This window comes from Pseudochaenichthys georgianus, chromosome 16 (genome assembly GCF_902827115.2).
Source record: "Pseudochaenichthys georgianus chromosome 16, fPseGeo1.2, whole genome shotgun sequence".
NCBI classification, from domain to species: Eukaryota; Metazoa; Chordata; class Actinopteri; order Perciformes; family Channichthyidae; genus Pseudochaenichthys; species Pseudochaenichthys georgianus.
The window spans coordinates 26,731,352-26,747,887 of NC_047518.2; the positions used below are offsets into that span (position 1 = coordinate 26,731,352).

Consider the following 16,536-nt stretch of genomic DNA (forward strand, 5'->3'; position numbering starts at 1 on the left):
CTTATTAAAAACATTCGTTCCTCAAGTTGTAAAAATGTGCTAATAACGTTATTCTGAGAGTTATTTCCCTCTGCATTATGAACGCGCATCTAACCCACGGGACCGCGCTGCCCGGCACGTTCATGTTACGTGTTCAGTACTACATGAGTTTCTCTTTACCCATGGATGCACAATAACAACGGACCATATCGCCTTACTGCCAGCCCACGGAGCTGTAATAATGGATATATTGCACATGTTTGCTGTAATTCATCATTTGTAAAATATTATACTACATGGGCTCTGTATGCATAGACTGTATATGGCTGTATGATGTAAATCTTGTATTAAATAAAGTTAATATTACCGACGTAGATTAACGTTCCTGTAGCTTCTTATTGCACTTGCAATTGTTTTAGTTACTTGTGGGCTACTTAACATGAATAATCACAGTTACTATCCTTTTACTCCATCACATTTCAAAAAGAAATAGGCTATTGTTATTTTAACTCCACCACAGTAATCCATCATCAGCTTTACTTTTTAGATAAAGTTTTAACTCACAATTGATCATAACAGGCTTCAACATATACATTTTTATATATTACCAAGTGGTTTTATGTACAACCCACACAAGTATCATGCTAAATGAAGCTCTGTTTCTTGGATATCACTAGATCCTGATGTCAGCGAAATATAAAAGTACATAACGATTGATGTGTAATTTAGCATAATTTACTAGCTAGACGCTAGCTGCTAACTGCTGCCTCGTTAATATAAATCCAGTACTATGCTGTCATGAACGCGCGGTGCTGTTACGTGTACGCAAATTCACATGCTTAATGTGAAGGAGCCTTTTGGGCGGCGTGGTTAAAGTTGCGCATGCTCTATGAGTGCACATACGGGTACTCTCAGGCATGCCGGGTAATCTGTGACGTTTTGCTCTCTCAAAAGTTGGGCCATTTTGTCATCATGCGCTTGCAACTCTCATAGGAATGAATGAGGCCCCGCCTCCCACGCTGTCAGTTCTTATTATACATCCATGACTCGAGCTGGTTTCTCCAAAATTACCTACCCCACCTTTAATTACAGGACGCGATCAACAAGTGGCAGATGCAATGTATTTCCCCCTGTTGTCTGATTATATTGACATGGTTTTGAAACAAAACATATTTTAATTTGAAAATTCCTTACCGGAAGTCATGGTTTTCTCTTGACCACCATGCCACCTGTGATGGTGAGCAGGAATACATCCTCCACGCCGAGGGAACTTTTTTGAACTGTAGGTGAATAATTTAGCACGAAATGTATTCTCTTTAAAGTAAAAATGACTATGTTAAGAACTTTTGACTTTTCCGTACGATTGTTCGGCCAATGATGCTATCTAGAGTAAGGGTTTTGAAGAGTTAAAATGTATGACTTGTTTAGATGTTGCATTTGTCATCACTTAATGAACTTATTTTAAGTCTTATTTAGTTAGGTTGATGTAAAAATGCGAGGTCGTGTAGAATCGGACACAGGCCCGTCCGGTAAATAAGCAGATATTCGTAAATGTTAAACAAAACCGCTAATGGTAGCCGCCTGTCCTTCTCATGCAGACGGGGTGTCTGCCATGAAACAGTAATGGGTAATGTCCCACCTGTTTTTTAGCTGCTTCTCTCAAACAAAATTAACCTAGAAAGAAGACTCTAGCTCGAGTTTTTGTTCAAAGATACTTATTTACATCAAGTTAGTTTACAGTTAACACAATAATGTAAAGCCAATTAAAGTTGTTTCTGTTGAATCGCTCTCGTAAAAGTTAGCTGTTATGCTACACTCAATCTGCGAGATCCCTGGTCAATGTCAAATGATTATTTCATAGTATTTTTTTCTTGTCTAAATAACTTCTTATGAATAAGCTTCATGATATTGTCAAAATGTGCAGGGCACTTTTGATCTGGAAAATGTATATAGCTAAACTACACAAATAGCAACCTGTGGGTCCCCTTTACTTTTCTCAGCCTCTTTTTAAGTAAAAGAGAGGACATTATTCCAATCCTTACATGCAGCCAGTAGTTGTTACAGGACCCATTATCCCACTTCACAAAGTACTCATTTGTATTCTCTTGAACACAAATATCTGGTAAAATATGAAGGTGGCTTGTAGATTTGCTTTTTTTCACCAGAAAAAAACACAATGGTAACATTGAGTGGCTGGAAAAGGTGAAATATCATTAGCTATTTAGCAAGTGGACAAAAATGAAAAATTGCCTCTGGTAAAATCTCAGTGACAACAGGATGGAGGTTTCCAGGAGAAGAATCCTCCAGAAGCATCTGGAGCCAGCCAGACCACTGCGCCGCTGCGTCCCTGCTGACACCGGTAAGTAGTTTGCATCAGTAAGTCAAACTTATAGGAATATATCAAATGAAATGTAAGATTATTCATAATAATGGCATGCTCATTTGAGAATTGTATCACTTCAGAGCCCAACATAAATGCTGCTACGTGTGCACAGGCACTGAGGGATGAAGAGGAGCATGAGGTAAGAAACCCCAAAGAACACAATATCTGAGGGTAGCAAATTACAATTATGGATCATTCCGTTTACTTTTTTTCCATGAATCATCTAAAAATTGTTTTTAAAAAGCAGCAAATTATCACATTTGAGAAATGACTTCCACAATCATGGATAATCAAATTCTTTCCAATTAGTTTTCTTTCAATCGATAAGAATTTCAGCACTTAAATATTAGCATTTTCTCCTCATTAAAATCAATTCAATAAATGTAACGTCTTTTAAGAAGTGGATTACGACAACATAGACTGTTTTTAAAACAATTGTAATGTTCTTCTAATGTTGTGCTTGATAGACTCCTATTGGAATTGAGCAGTTCTGCAAGATTGTTAACCTCCACAAAAAGAAAGAAGGTAAGGAACACCATGGTCTTGAGTCATGTTTTCAGGACTATTGAAAAGCAGGTTAATATGCACAATAGCAATGTTTAATATACATGTATGTTAATTTGGAAGCTGGAGGCTAACCAGGGGAGGGAGGTAATTTACAGTAGTGGTTTGGTAAAATGCAAAACAAATAACAACCTGCTTTTGTCTGTCTTTTTATTTGCCTGATTTGATCTAATTTGATCTTCTTTTTTTTAGTAGCTAGAATATCTTACAGCAGAGATGTTCTACTTGGTCTTTCAAGTTGTCCTGAAGCCAAGAAGAAGCCACCATTCTTGCCAGAGCACCCCATAGTCCTAATGGAAGCCGTAAGTTGGGTGTCCATATTCAATTCATGGCGGTACCCTCTTTAGATATGAAATGTGCTGTTTGGATTGAATAATGTTTGTATATCTTAACAGAAACATTTTGGGCCCCTAACGCCTCATGAAATGAGGTGTAATGGAGGAAATTAAGACATGTAAGTCGGAAGTATATTGTTTTGAAACTCCAGCAAATGAGACAAGTTTAAACATTATAGTATTACAAATAATTTTTCAATATTCTTTTTTGTTTCTAGGGTGGCAGAAAGGCTCCACTCACCTTAACACATTTGCACAGGGGTTGAAAAACCAAAAACTGTTATTTATTTTTTTTCTTATTGTTCTGGGTGAATTTAATTGAACATTTCTTATCTATTGCATGTTTGTTCTTTTTGGAATGAGACAGTTTGAAGTGAAATTGTACCAAGATATATGACTAAATGCCACTTTATTTGCCTAAGTATAAGTACTTCATTGTATTTACCTCTCTGATGTGTGAGATTTTGACTAGAGTCATGTATTTACATTTTGTAAAAATATATTAATGGCTACTCCACCGCTGAATAAAATATTTTTTGACAACCGTTTTGTGTGATGGCATTTTTTGTTGTTGCATGTAATTAAATGTAAAGCTGGACTATATATATATAATATGATATTCTTTTCATATTTACAGTATTACGGGCAGTTGCACTGTCTAATGAAATTCTTACGCTCAGCTCCACACCTAAATATTTAGAAACTAATACATACAAACAAACATAAGATAAAAACTACCATTAGACATTTAAAAAATATAATCATACATTAAAAAAAACTCCTATCTCAGAATAAAGTGATAAAACAAAATATATATATGAATCTTTCAAATAACTCATGTATAATATTTTGTTCTACAAACAAACACCACACAATTGTCGAGTAAACTCTTCAGTTTTATGTATTTTTACGGGTCTTTTAGATGTTGGATTTCTGATCCTCAAATCTTCTAAGGAATCGTTTTTGCATCAATGGAATGTCAGGTTTTTATTTTTCAACTTTAACATTGAACATTTGAATACAAAATTAATTGCAGGTTAGCACTCAATGTAATGGCAACGAGAAACAAGAACTTACATTTACTCTTTTATTAATGTCCAAAGGTTACCTGAATGTAAACAATGGTCAAATAAATGTGTTCTGTACAAAAATAGAGTTTGGATCATGTGTAAAATGTTGATGTGTACTTTTTAATGTTTTGTGTACAAATTCCTGTGGTGGGCCATGCTCTCTGAGGCAGACCCATGTGAACAGTAGTCAACAACCGGTCGGTGAGGTCGTGACGACGCTCGGGACGTGATGGACGTCACGTCATTGTGGGCAGGATGCTCGTGTTACGGTGTCGACATCAATACAGAACGCGAAATCATCTGTCAGGGAAAGAGGAATCGGCAGTCAAACAGCAACATACTAAAGGTAAATTTATATCTGGTGTTTATATTGTAGCTTTGTTGGTTCTATTGGTTTATATCAAGGGTAAAGATGGACCCATATGATTTGTCTGTCTCGATCTCCCCGCTGAGATCAAGTGCTGTGCGCTGCATTGAATCTACGCCGGGTTGTTAATAATTTCAAAAAGATGTCTTAATTGTGTTTAAAGTTAGTCTGACTCCTCACCTCATGTAAGATAATACCGTGTGTAATTGTAACGATTAGTGTTGTTAGAGGTTGGGTTTGTTCTCGGTTACTGAATAGTTTTGTTGGGACATCGCTTCCTTTTTTCGGCTTTTCCAGGAAGATGAACCCAGAGGAAGAGAAACGGGCCACGCCATGCAGCAGGTGAGCAGTTTCAAAGGTTAACCCCTAGGTAAAAGTATTGTTTTAAACTGGGTATGTGTTGAAACACTATATATTTACTCTATGGAACCAAGGTTTATTTTAAATGGTGAAAATAGGTTGACAGGATGTTATGTAATTGTCCTATAACGCCACCCTATTAGTTTACTATCAAGCACATACGATGTTGGTACTGGATACGTTATTTTACAACATTATTTAAATGCCAGTACTCCATTCATATAGGCTACCTTGATTACAATGAATAAAGCGTAAATTCTCCTTGAAGGGTAATTCCACCTAATTATCATTTGTTCCCTTATTACATTCTTGTGTTAGGTTCACCTTGCTTAAATTAATGTATTCCATTCTGTGTAGAATATAATACAGTTCAACAGCACCAGGGTTAAGCCAGCCTCCACTCGGGAAAACCTAGTCAAGCCAGCCCGCACGTGATATTGCGGTGCGCGAATATCCTATGCATTACGGTAGAGTCCTGGAAACACTGCCTCTGTGTTTAGATGAGCATAAAACAAAAACTGTCCCGTATCAAAGACTCATCTAACTCCAGGGTGATAGCAGGACACCCCATCTAGTCTAAAAAATCAGGACATTCTGATGTACAGTTTCAAAATAGAAGACCTTTGAAGTCTCATATATGAGCTATCATCCCTCTTACTTACAAATGCCCAATCGCGATACATACCATTTTATTTTCAAAATAAATCAGAATGTCCTGATCTTTTCTGAGTGACTAGATGGGATGTCCTGCTATCACCCTGAAGTGAAATGAGTCTTTGATACTGGACAGTTTTTGTTTTATTCTCATTTTAACACAGAGGAATGATAGCTCATATATGAGACTTCAAAGGTCTTTTATTTTGAAACTGTACATCAGAATGTCCTGATGTTTTCTAAGTGACTAGATGGGGTGTCTTGCTATCACCCTGGAGTCAGATGAGTCTTTGATACTGGACAGTTTTTGTTTTATTCTCATCTAAAAACAAGGATGATGGCTCATACAATAGAGATTTCAAAGGTCTTTTATTTTGAAACTCTACATCAGAATGTCCTGATTTTTTCTAAGTGACTAGATGGGATGTCCTGCTATCACCCTGAAGTGAAATGAGTTTTTGATACTGGACAGTTTTTGTTTTATTCTCATCTAAACACAGAGGCAGTGTTTCCAGGATTCTACCGTAATGCATATGATATTCGCGCACCGCAATATCACGTGCGGGCTGGCTTGACTAGGTTTTCCCGAGTGGAGACTGGCTTGACCGCAGTAAAATAACCCACAGGGAGAAAGGATGTATTGCAGGAGTGCAGTAGTTTTATCTAAGTGTACTTTATAATACTTATTGGCATCTCAGTGTATTATACATACACGGAGTCTGAGATGCCAATAAGTATTATATGAATATCCTTTTTTCGTAGTGAGATTTTGCTCACTTGTGATTTGAAATGTGGCAGCCCATGCAAAATATAGAAACATTTTTGTATGTTCTATTCAAAGCATTGCAAATTTGATAATAGTGCACAACCTAAAATCAGTCATACTTGCATACACTCTCCTCTGTTATATTATATTGGACACCATTTTTGACATCCTGAATACTTTTAAAATTGGAGTGTTTACATGATGTGTTCTTATTCACACATTTAACATATTTATTTGTAATATTTACATTTTACATGTTTTTTAGATGTTATATATTAATGGTCATGGGTACTTTTTATATATTTTTATCAATATATAATGTTACATCTGGCTAGATAATAAAGGTTTAAGTAGGAAAATAAGTCTTGATTGAAGTGACCTTCCTTGGAGAAGTCCAAATCACAGAATTGTTTTCCCAGTTATTAAGGGAAGTGAAACCTAATTGCAATCATTCTTATAATCAGACCCTTTTCAATTATTTGATTCTCCCTTTAAGCCCTGTTTTTGTTCACAACCCACACCTGGATGTAATGAAAGATGACGTCCTCTACCACTTCGCGTTGGGAACAGCAACTCACAACCTACCTGCCATGTTTGGTGATGTCAAAGTAAAGATTCTTATTACATTCATTTGTTTAAAAAATGACCTCTATAATTGTCTTCATTGTGCTAAAATGTGTGTTTTTTGTGTGCCATCTTTCAGTTTGTGTGTGTTGGAGGCAGTCCATGGAGAATGAAATCATTCACTGAGTATATTGCTGCTGAGATCCGCATGGAAGACCCCGAGTCAGAGTACCCAAACATCTGTGCTGGAACGGACCGCTATGCTATGTACAAAGTTGGCCCTGTGCTGTCTGTCAGTGTATGTAAGACCTACGATTACTTTGAAATAGTAGTATTCTTAATAAGCAATGTACATAGTATGGACTATAAAGTACTTTGATATTCTAACTACATATATTTGAAAAATTGTGTTTGACTTGTCTGTGCTTTATTTTGCAGCATGGGATGGGCATCCCATCTATTGCCATAATGTTGCATGAGCTAATAAAGCTCCTCCATCACGCTCATTGTGAAGATGTTACAATTGTACGTATTGGAACGTCGGGAGGAATAGGTAAGCAAATTATTAGAAATATATTTTCTGTTACCTGAATGCCTGAAAATAGCTCTGGTAATCAATGAATGAATATCATTGTTACGATCATAAAAGTGATGCAAGTTTTCCAGTCAATCTGTACATTAATTTAATGAAGAAATTACTTGACTAAGATTCTGTGTGTGGTCAAATGTATTTGCCCTAATATGGGTTACTTTGGTAATATACACTAGTTGATGACATTGAGTTAACCGTTATCGCTCCACTTCGAGCGATAGAATGACTAACAAAGAACTGCTAACAGAGCACTTATATACTAATAAAGGACTGGCTTATCTAAAGCCAGTTGAGTAGCACTTGAAACGATTGGCTCTTTGAAACCTGATGTTCTTATATGATTCTGTTTTCTTCAAGGTTGTGTCTTCCTGGTCGAATGTACTTATTGTAAGTCGCTTTGGATAAAAGCGTCAGCTAAATGCAATGTAATGTAATGTACTGTAATTGTCCACAAAGACATGTTAATTTGGTTTTACCACGAGAGGGAGCCAAAGTCTCTTAGATTTTGGATCTGTTGCTATCAGGCCTGAAGGTATTTCTCCAGTTTTTAGATAACTGGAATTGCCGTCTTTATTTTTTAAAGTGAGTTATTCATATTTAGTCTGAAATGTTCCTTTTCTTTATTTGTTTCTGTCATGAACCATTGGATTTGACCATGTGGCTTATATTTGAAGTCCACATATATAATTAAAGGTCCCATGTCATGCTTTTCTGGTTATTACCCGTCCCCTTGTGTGTTATGTAGCTTTTTATGCATGTCAACGGTCTGCAGAGTCACAAACCCTCAAAGTACACCCTGTAGCGAGTAAAACTCTAACACAGAAAATACCTGTCTATGCTGCCCCAGAACGCCTCGTTGGGGAAGGGGAAGGGGAAGGGGAAGGGGGGGGGCGGGCGCAGGAGCTCCAACAAGCCGTTTAGGACAGAGAGTGAATACACATACTACACAGAGATGCTGTATGAGAAACCAATGTGAGTTTGGAAAATTGCACAATATAAATCTATTTTAGTATACCTCAACAATGGAATTATGATCAGTAGAAATGGCCGTGACATGGGATCTTTTAAATAAGGGTATATTGTGATTTGTAGTTTAAGCAGACTATATATGACAAATTGACCTAAAGACATGCAGTATATTACTTAAAATCAAGCTTTAAAAATGTCTTCGGATTTGTTTAATTTTTTAATGAACGTGAACAATGATGCTTATTTTACTTAATATAGAATGTGTCAGTCAGTGTTTCATACATATATTAAACTCACTTCTTCATTGCAGCTTTTTGTACTTTCTGATTATAAATGTATAGCTTATCTCCGTTCACATTTTTGGTATTCAGGACTTGAGCCTGGCACAGTTGTTGTCACCAAGAAGTCTATGGATGCCACCTTCCTGCCCAAGTTTGAGCAGGTGATCCTGGGGAAGACCGTGGAGCGTAATACTGATCTGGACCAATGCCTGGCTGAGGAGCTGTTGCAGTGCAGCAAGGAGCTCAACCAGTTTGAGACAGTGATAGGCAACACCATGTGTACACTGGATTTCTATGAAGGTATGACCTTTGATTTGTTGATTACCCCTGTGTTCATTATTTTAGCTATAACCTGCACGGCCCCTAGTAGACCACACACACACACACACACACACACACACACACACACACACACACACACACACACACACACACACACACACACACACACACACACACACACACAGACTATAACACCCCTTGCTGTTAAATACCAACAAACTATGTGCAATATGTGCTATATATATATGCCGTTAATAACTGTGCAATATATACCTGGCTGCTAAATCCTAAGAACTGTTACACAATGTGTATTTTGTAAATTGTGTAACTTTTTTTTTTATTCATTATTTATTATTTTGTAACTTCTTTTTTTTACTTTAATACTTTTTAATGCATGGTTCTACGTAACATTAAGCTGTATTTGGCTCTTTTTATGTTGTAACGATGTACATTTCCCCTCTGTGGGACTATAGGTATTCTGATTCTGTAATGTTCATCTTTTCTGTCTGACCAATCACCCACGCAGGGCAAGCCCGTCTGGATGGGGCATTCTGCTCCTACACCGAGAAGGATAAACAGGACTACCTCAAAAAAGCCAGTGAAGCAGGAATCTGCAATATAGAAATGGAGTCATCAGTTTTTGCTGCCATGTGCAAACTGAGTGGTCTTCGAGGTGAGCAAATATAACAGCATTACTGAATATTATAGCTGACAATTGTCACTATATTGAAACACAGAAAGTTGTCTTTGCCTCGTTGAGTTTCTAACATGTATTTCTTGTTGTGTAAAGCGGCTGTGGTTTGTGTCACGTTACTGGATCGTCTGAAGGGGGATCAGATGAACGGCTCTCATGAAGTTCTTCAGAGTTACCAACTACGTCCTCAGATACTGGTCGGAAACTACATTAAGAAGCTGTTAAAGGCCAAAGCAGGACGTAGCTGCAACAGTGCAACAGTATAAGCTGCAATGATTCAGCTTAAAAAAAAACATGTTATCCTGCTCTCACCAATAGCCATACATTACCTTTATTACCTCCAGAATAATGACTTAAGAAGTAATGCCTATTTATTTATCCTTGGCAAGTATTAAGTTGGTCTATTTCACTGTTTTTAATAAATGCCATTACACTATATCACTTTTGATTCCTATTCATTTTGACTTAAATGTTGTGGAGCAGCTTAATTAGTCATAATTAGTACTGCCTATTTCTTTTGTTGATATATATGATATGATAAATATAATATTTCCTGAATCATTTTAGTTAAGCAAAACTACCTCAAAAGGTAATTAGAGGCATGTTCCATGAAAACTACACAGCAACTAAATGTAACTTAATAATGCGAAATAAAGTGAATGTCACATCATTATTTAATTCTAATAGAGTCTGAAGTTGTCTGTCTCATCAGATTTTACATTATCCTGTTGCTTTTTCTCAGTGCAAGGAGACCTTTGTGTAAGCTGAAGGTTTGTTGCATGATCAGCATCATGAACACTGCAGGCTACTCTTTAAAATTACAGTGAAGTTCTTGAAGATGATCTCTCTTGAAACATTAATTTGGCTGATGAAATCATCCTTTGCATATATATTGTTTATATATAAACAATATATCATACAACATATCAAGAACATTTTCCTCCTATATTTTGCTAAACCAGCTTACCATTTGAACCTCCTTAACCGTTTTGCTAAATCCATTGAAGACCATGAAGATAATTACTTTTAAAACTGGTCTCTATGTGTTCAACTTGAATTTGTATCTTCTATAAACAATTTCAGAATTTTGTGGCACATTTTTCCAAGTAAAAGCCTAACTAGTCCACACTTTTACAGCAAAACTTACATAAGGTTACGTTTAAGTTCACATTTGATCGTCTGACTAAAAACAAGAGTCACATTTAATATTAGTTGGTGAAATAGTCATTCAAAAAAGTATGATCAGATCTGTTGTTCCTTCTTAATGCCATGAACCCATTTCAATCAGAATTGGCTGGATTGCTGTGGACATAATTCGTATGCATGTGGAGCAAATTATACTCAAGTATCAGGCTAACAAGTATCCGGTGTGGAGAACATCGACCTCCTTGTGTCTGCGCTCTTACCGCCATCCTGGATGCTAGGATATATGGTCACATAGGAGGATGCTTGAAACTGCTTTGCGCGTCAGAGCAAGAGAGGAGGGGCTGTTGCGCGCTCCCGTGCGTGCGTGCCCACCCTTTCCCATCCGATCCTACTCAGATCTATTCGCTGACTCAGTGCCTTAAGCAGCATCACCGTTCACCTGAAGAGAGCTACAGCCTGCTCTGCGGAGAAATACATCAGCCATGGCCAAAACAGCAATCGGTAAGCGTGTTTCAGCTGCTCTCGTTAGAAATGATGCATGCATGGATGGATGATGGATGGATGGATTGATGGATTTCTGACATATTATTTCTGCTTGAGCGCGGGTCGGCCCGGTATTGTCTAGGTGGTCGTGCTTTTGTAATGGCTCCACTCAGACATATTGAATATTTAAAACTAAAATTACCCACCTTGATATATGTATCAAGGGTAAGCCTATTGTCCCAGCTAAAGAGTCAATGACAGAAAGGATAAAGGTTTACAAGCCAAACATCTTCGTCATTATAGAAATGTGTCCTCCATTATCTTCATCTGCGTCAATGTGACTTTATTTGCTTTGATCGTATATTGTGTAACAGTTTTGTAATTAGATGACACGGATTGGCCTTTGACAGCTTTATTTACTACGCCGTATACCTGCGGTTCATGCTACAGCGGCCCCAACATGCAGCATAATGCAGACGGACCCCACCCAAGATGCTGTGCTGCCGACCTTTTAGCAGACAACGAAGCTGAGAGGAATCCATCCCTCTGAATTTTATACCACTTATATGTTGTTTTTCAAAACGTGTTTTTAAGACCCTAAACCTCTCCTGAAAGGTTGTTTAATCCGATTATTCATTTAGGATTGCTCCTAATCTCAGTGCCTTTCTTCCCTTATGTCTTTCTTGCCTAGGATGCATCACAAGCTGTGACGGATGGGCTGCCATGTATTTTGCACACAAAAAATACCCTACTGGCATTTGAATAAAGAAAAATGTAGCGTTGGAGTTAGCATTTGTATTAACCACAGATAAGACTGTAGCCTGCATTAGTCATCTCCACTGCTGGACAGTTATTGTTAGGCCTTGGGTTTAGCATATTTGTTTTCAGGGATTTGTTTAGTGTCTTGTAAAAATATATTTAGCATTAGTAAGGCCATAAGCAACCATTTGGTTTCCCTTAAGTACAGCAGGGTGTGCAGGCTGGCTTTATTATGGTATGTGTGGTGGGGTGGAGGAGGAGGCAGGTGCATGGCAGGGTGGGAGGCAGGCCAGCCCTGCAGCAAGGGGCCGCTGCACACACCGGCCTTTGCAGCAGAAGGCATAGCAGCACTGACAATCTGTAGTCCTCCATGACAAGCCATGTGGGCACTTTGTCAAATACTGCGGGGACCATGGAAAAAGTGACATAAATTGCACAGGAAATTTAAAATAGCTTGAAAGGAACTGATGAAATCAAATCAACGCAGATGTATGAAATACCTGACCATTTATCAGCTGTTTTTGACAGCTATGCAGCAACATCAATAAGGAGAAGATAAGACAAATGAAAACACAAGCTTCTTATTATTGTGATCATAAACTGTGAGTTCACCCGGAAATTAATAACTTGACACAGAAGCCTGACATCACCCAGATTGCAAGAGGATTCAAGAAAGAGCATTCCTGTGTCATGATTCAAATTAATTGTTTAACGAGAATATCAAAAAAATATAATCATAGACCCCATGATAATCAATCGGAGTTATGATGCTAAACGTTTCATTTAGTCTTTATCTGGATATCTGTCAAGCATATTTATCAATTTTATGTTTTTCAGGCTGTTTGTTTCTGTTTTTACAAGTAACATAGAGAGTCTCACCAGAATGCTATTGTGTCTTTTCTTCTCACAGCATATAAAGAGAAGATGAAGGAGCTGTCCGTCCTCTCCCTCATCTGCTCCTGCTTCTACCCAGAGACACGCAAGACACTTGTGTGTGAGTTTGAAGGTACGTATCAGCTCAATAATGTATTATCTTCTGGATCAAAAAGTCTCCCCCCAATGGATGTTTTATCTTTCCTGAAAATACAGATGATTGTAATAATGACATCATGTTGGACTTATAAATTGTCATAATTGTCTTATTTACAGACATGGAGGTGAAAACTTTGAACAAGCGAGCTTCTGGCCAGGCCTTTGAGGTGATTCTCAAGCCTCTGTCTCCAGTGTCAGATGTGGCTCACAACCTCCCCTCACCCCCAAAGAGGGCTATTTCTTTGGAGGACATTGAGAAGAAACTGGAGGCTGCTGAGGACAGGAGGAAGGTAAGAATTTAACCTGTTTTGAAATAGCTTTAGGTTTTTGAAATGGAAAGATGAAGCACAGATTGGATGTCAAACCAGTCAAAATCAATCAATTGGTCTTGTTTTTGTTTTTAGTATCAGGAGGCCCAGGTGATGAGGGCTTTGGCAGAAAAGCGCGACCATGAGAGGGATGTGTTGCTAAAGGCCATGGAGGAGAACAGCAACTTCAGCAAGATGGCTGAGGAGAAGCTCCAGTATAAGATGGAGCAGATCAAGGAGAACCGTGAGGCCCATTTGGCAGCCATGCTCGAGCGTCTACAGGAGAGGGTGAGAAATGCAGAGATATCAGTTTTTTTAATTTTTCCTCCAAGCCTGAGTATAATCAGGTTTGGGGCACCATCTGATGACTAATGTTGTACTTTCTGTTGCGGTGTGTTTAGGAGAAACATGCAGCTCTGGTGCGCAAGAACAAAGAGCTGAGGGAAGAGCTGACAGCATGAGCCTCACACAGTCCTGACTTCCATGATCCATCAACGTCCCGTCATCAAACCCCTCCCTCTTCCTTGCCCTGCCCTCTCTCTCCTCAGAAAAGACCCAACTCTGGAGGCTGAGAGGTCTGAAGATCTTACCACCACATCACACCACACCTCACCACCAGTACTCACCACTATCAGTATTATCAGTGGATACAAACATCAATAACAACCATCTAGAGAGTTGAATGGAGTTGTTGATTTAACAGAAAATGTGAGATTATGGCTTTTATTTTGTAAATACTTTTCCTTAAAAAGTCTTTCTTTGTTTCTTTCTTTCTTTCTTTGTTTCTTTCTTTCTTTCTATCTATCTATCTATCTATCTATCTATCTATCTGTCTATCTTTGATGGTAGGTCAAGTACATGCAAAGATTGTACTGTACTGCACTGTACAATTTCAAACATTTTGTTTGTGATTGATTAACATTTCAGTTCTTGAAATTTGACTATACAACCATTTTCTTGTGAAAGCCGTTGGTGTTGTGAGTTGGCTGTAGACTGGCATTTGCAGTGTTTTCTGATGATGTCATGATGATGATGTTTCTGTGTCTTTGTGAAGAATGACGGACGGTGTAGCTACACCACAGGCTCCTTTTGAGATATCAACGTATCCTATCTGTATCTTCCTCACGCACACCCACTCATTCTCAACACGCACGCTTTGAACTTAACAATACGCCACAGATCCATAAAGTGTCCACCTCCTCTGAATTGAGCTTGATAACGAACTAGAGAGGGCCTTTTTGTTATTAAGAATATCTTTTCCCAATGGGAGTTTATACACTTGCAGATTCCCAGTTACCCTAAAAACAACATTTCTCAATGAATCCATCTTCAGCTAAGTACTTAGCTCTGTTATATACACAGTATTTGGGCACTACGCTCTTGAATGTTTTGACACCAGACTGGTACCATGCAAATTGTCTTGGACAGTGGAATGTGCTGTTGCTCCCACCTTGATATTGATAGTGTGAACATACGAATGTCTGTGTGGGTGTGTATGAATGCTAATTTACCACAATGCACCATTAGCCTCTGCTCTCTTTAGGGGATTAGATGGAGAATGGATGCAGAATGCTTTACATTCAGCACCTGAACTAGTATCTTTTTAATATCAATGCCACTGATATCTGCCTGCATCCTCTGCTGCTTGTGTTTCTCCCTTCATATATTTCTCTGTGAAAGCTTTGCTGAATAAAGGTTTGAGGTTCTGTGAACATGGCATGCACCATCTAATAGTTTTCTGTGCTAAAAGAAGAGGGAAAATGTAAACTGCCAAATAAAGTAACCAGTTATCTACACATAATGAGAATCACCGTCTTCCCTAGTTGGTTTTTGATTAATACATTCGGTATACTGTAGACTCTTTTTGGCATAGTTAAAACATATAGTCCTATTCCTTGAGGGTTAGACTTACATTAAACATATAAAATAATTATCAGGTACGCATAAGACAAGTTGTTCCACTAGGTGGCAGTGACACCAAAGACACCAAGCTGGAGCCCATACCAATCGAAAAGTAGGCCAAAAAAACAAATATGCCCAATCCTTATATTGAAGAAATGCACCTTACATTTTTTTTACAGATAAGGTGTGTTTGATATGTTATGAAAGTAATGATTTGTAATTTAAATAACACACTCAGAACATCGAATGCAGACACTTTTATACATGTATACCTGTTTGAAATTGACTTATATTTCAAAGGAAGACTATATACAGTTTTGTAAAAAAATTAAGAGACCACTCCAAATGTTTCTTAAATCTCAATCTCTACATGTATCGCAGCCATTCCATTACAATGTCTGTTGAATTCCCACACAGAGAAATGTTGTCAGTAGTTTATAGAATAACATTTAATTTAATTGTACTCAAACACATTACTTTAAATAGCAAAACCAGAGAAACTGATAATGCTGCAGTGGTCTTTTCATTTTTTCCAGAGCTGTATATAAATATACATATTTCATAAATAGCGTGTGGCCCAAGCCTTGAGAAACAAATTACAGCCTGCCCCTCCTGGAAGCCCGAGGTGTTGCATGGATGCATAAAACTGAGTTACTAATAAACACTAACACCTAAATAAATCAGTGATTCTCAGATTGTCCCAAAAACAACATCATACTGGACAGTGATTTATAGCTCCAGCTGTCTGGTGTATTGTTGTTACTTTTTAACCTCTTTCTTACAATGTCCCCATCCTGTTCACACTATTGTCTCCGTTTCAGACCAACCCAGGCTGGTGAGGTCAGGGCAACATTGTAAAGGATTTCCTCTGACTCTTAATGATTTCCTGGGTATTCATAGGGGCAACAATGCTCTCAGATTCGGTTACTTACCTGGCACACAGTAAAGGAATGCCTTTCAGTCAATAACTGGGATTTATTATCTCATGATTAACTTCCACTGGACTGAAACAAAAATGCACCTGCAGATTATATGTCATAAGGGAA

General features: G+C 37.9%; 3 protein-coding genes across 7 annotated transcripts; all 3 read left to right on the top strand.

Annotated features, from left to right (window-relative positions):
• The first annotated feature begins 985 nt into the window (after positions 1-985).
• Positions 986-3,586, top strand: gra (granulito). Of its 5 annotated transcripts, none has more exons than XM_034103262.2 (7): positions 986-1,261; positions 2,247-2,338; positions 2,443-2,501; positions 2,830-2,887; positions 3,122-3,228; positions 3,322-3,380; positions 3,480-3,586. In XM_034103262.2, the coding sequence occupies exons 2-6, from the start codon at positions 2,257-2,259 to the stop codon at positions 3,373-3,375; spliced, it is 360 nt and encodes a 119-aa protein (XP_033959153.1). In that variant the 5' UTR covers positions 986-1,261; positions 2,247-2,256; the 3' UTR covers positions 3,376-3,380; positions 3,480-3,586. The 5 variants fall into 5 exon arrangements, with proteins under 5 accessions (XP_033959153.1, XP_033959150.1, XP_033959152.1 ...); XM_034103259.2 differs by having other exon boundaries at positions 989-1,265; positions 3,119-3,228; XM_034103261.2 differs by having other exon boundaries at positions 989-1,265; positions 2,256-2,338; positions 3,119-3,228.
• Positions 3,587-4,513: 927 nt separating this feature from the next.
• Positions 4,514-10,298, top strand: upp1 (uridine phosphorylase 1). Its single transcript, XM_034102923.2, has 8 exons — positions 4,514-4,677; positions 4,996-5,040; positions 6,975-7,086; positions 7,182-7,340; positions 7,481-7,595; positions 8,975-9,184; positions 9,693-9,839; positions 9,957-10,298. The coding sequence occupies exons 2-8, from the start codon at positions 5,000-5,002 to the stop codon at positions 10,124-10,126; spliced, it is 954 nt and encodes a 317-aa protein (XP_033958814.1). The 5' UTR covers positions 4,514-4,677; positions 4,996-4,999; the 3' UTR covers positions 10,127-10,298.
• A 1,077-nt stretch (positions 10,299-11,375) lies between these two features.
• On the top strand, positions 11,376-15,395 carry stmn2a (stathmin 2a). The gene is made up of 5 exons (XM_034101650.2): positions 11,376-11,507; positions 13,159-13,254; positions 13,398-13,570; positions 13,685-13,876; positions 13,990-15,395. The coding sequence occupies exons 1-5, from the start codon at positions 11,489-11,491 to the stop codon at positions 14,047-14,049; spliced, it is 540 nt and encodes a 179-aa protein (XP_033957541.1). The 5' UTR covers positions 11,376-11,488; the 3' UTR covers positions 14,050-15,395.
• Positions 15,396-16,536: the final 1,141 nt, after the last annotated feature.

Coding starts and splice junctions, on each gene's coding strand:
- gra (XM_034103259.2), top strand. CDS start 2,257: ATGGAGGTTTCCAGGAGAAGAATCCTCCAGAAGCATCTGGAGCCAGCC. Junction 2,502..2,829: donor GGGATGAAGAGGAGCATGAG/GTAAGAAACCCC, acceptor TGTGCTTGATAG/ACTCCTATTGGAATTGAGCA. Junction 2,888..3,118: donor CCTCCACAAAAAGAAAGAAG/GTAAGGAACACC, acceptor TCTTTTTTTTAG/TAGCTAGAATATCTTACAGC.
- upp1 (XM_034102923.2), top strand. CDS start 5,000: ATGAACCCAGAGGAAGAGAAACGGGCCACGCCATGCAGCAG. Junction 7,087..7,181: donor CCATGTTTGGTGATGTCAAA/GTAAAGATTCTT, acceptor GCCATCTTTCAG/TTTGTGTGTGTTGGAGGCAG. Junction 7,341..7,480: donor GCCCTGTGCTGTCTGTCAGT/GTATGTAAGACC, acceptor TTTATTTTGCAG/CATGGGATGGGCATCCCATC.
- stmn2a (XM_034101650.2), top strand. Junction 13,255..13,397: donor ACTTGTGTGTGAGTTTGAAG/GTACGTATCAGC, acceptor TCTTATTTACAG/ACATGGAGGTGAAAACTTTG. Junction 13,877..13,989: donor TCGAGCGTCTACAGGAGAGG/GTGAGAAATGCA, acceptor CGGTGTGTTTAG/GAGAAACATGCAGCTCTGGT.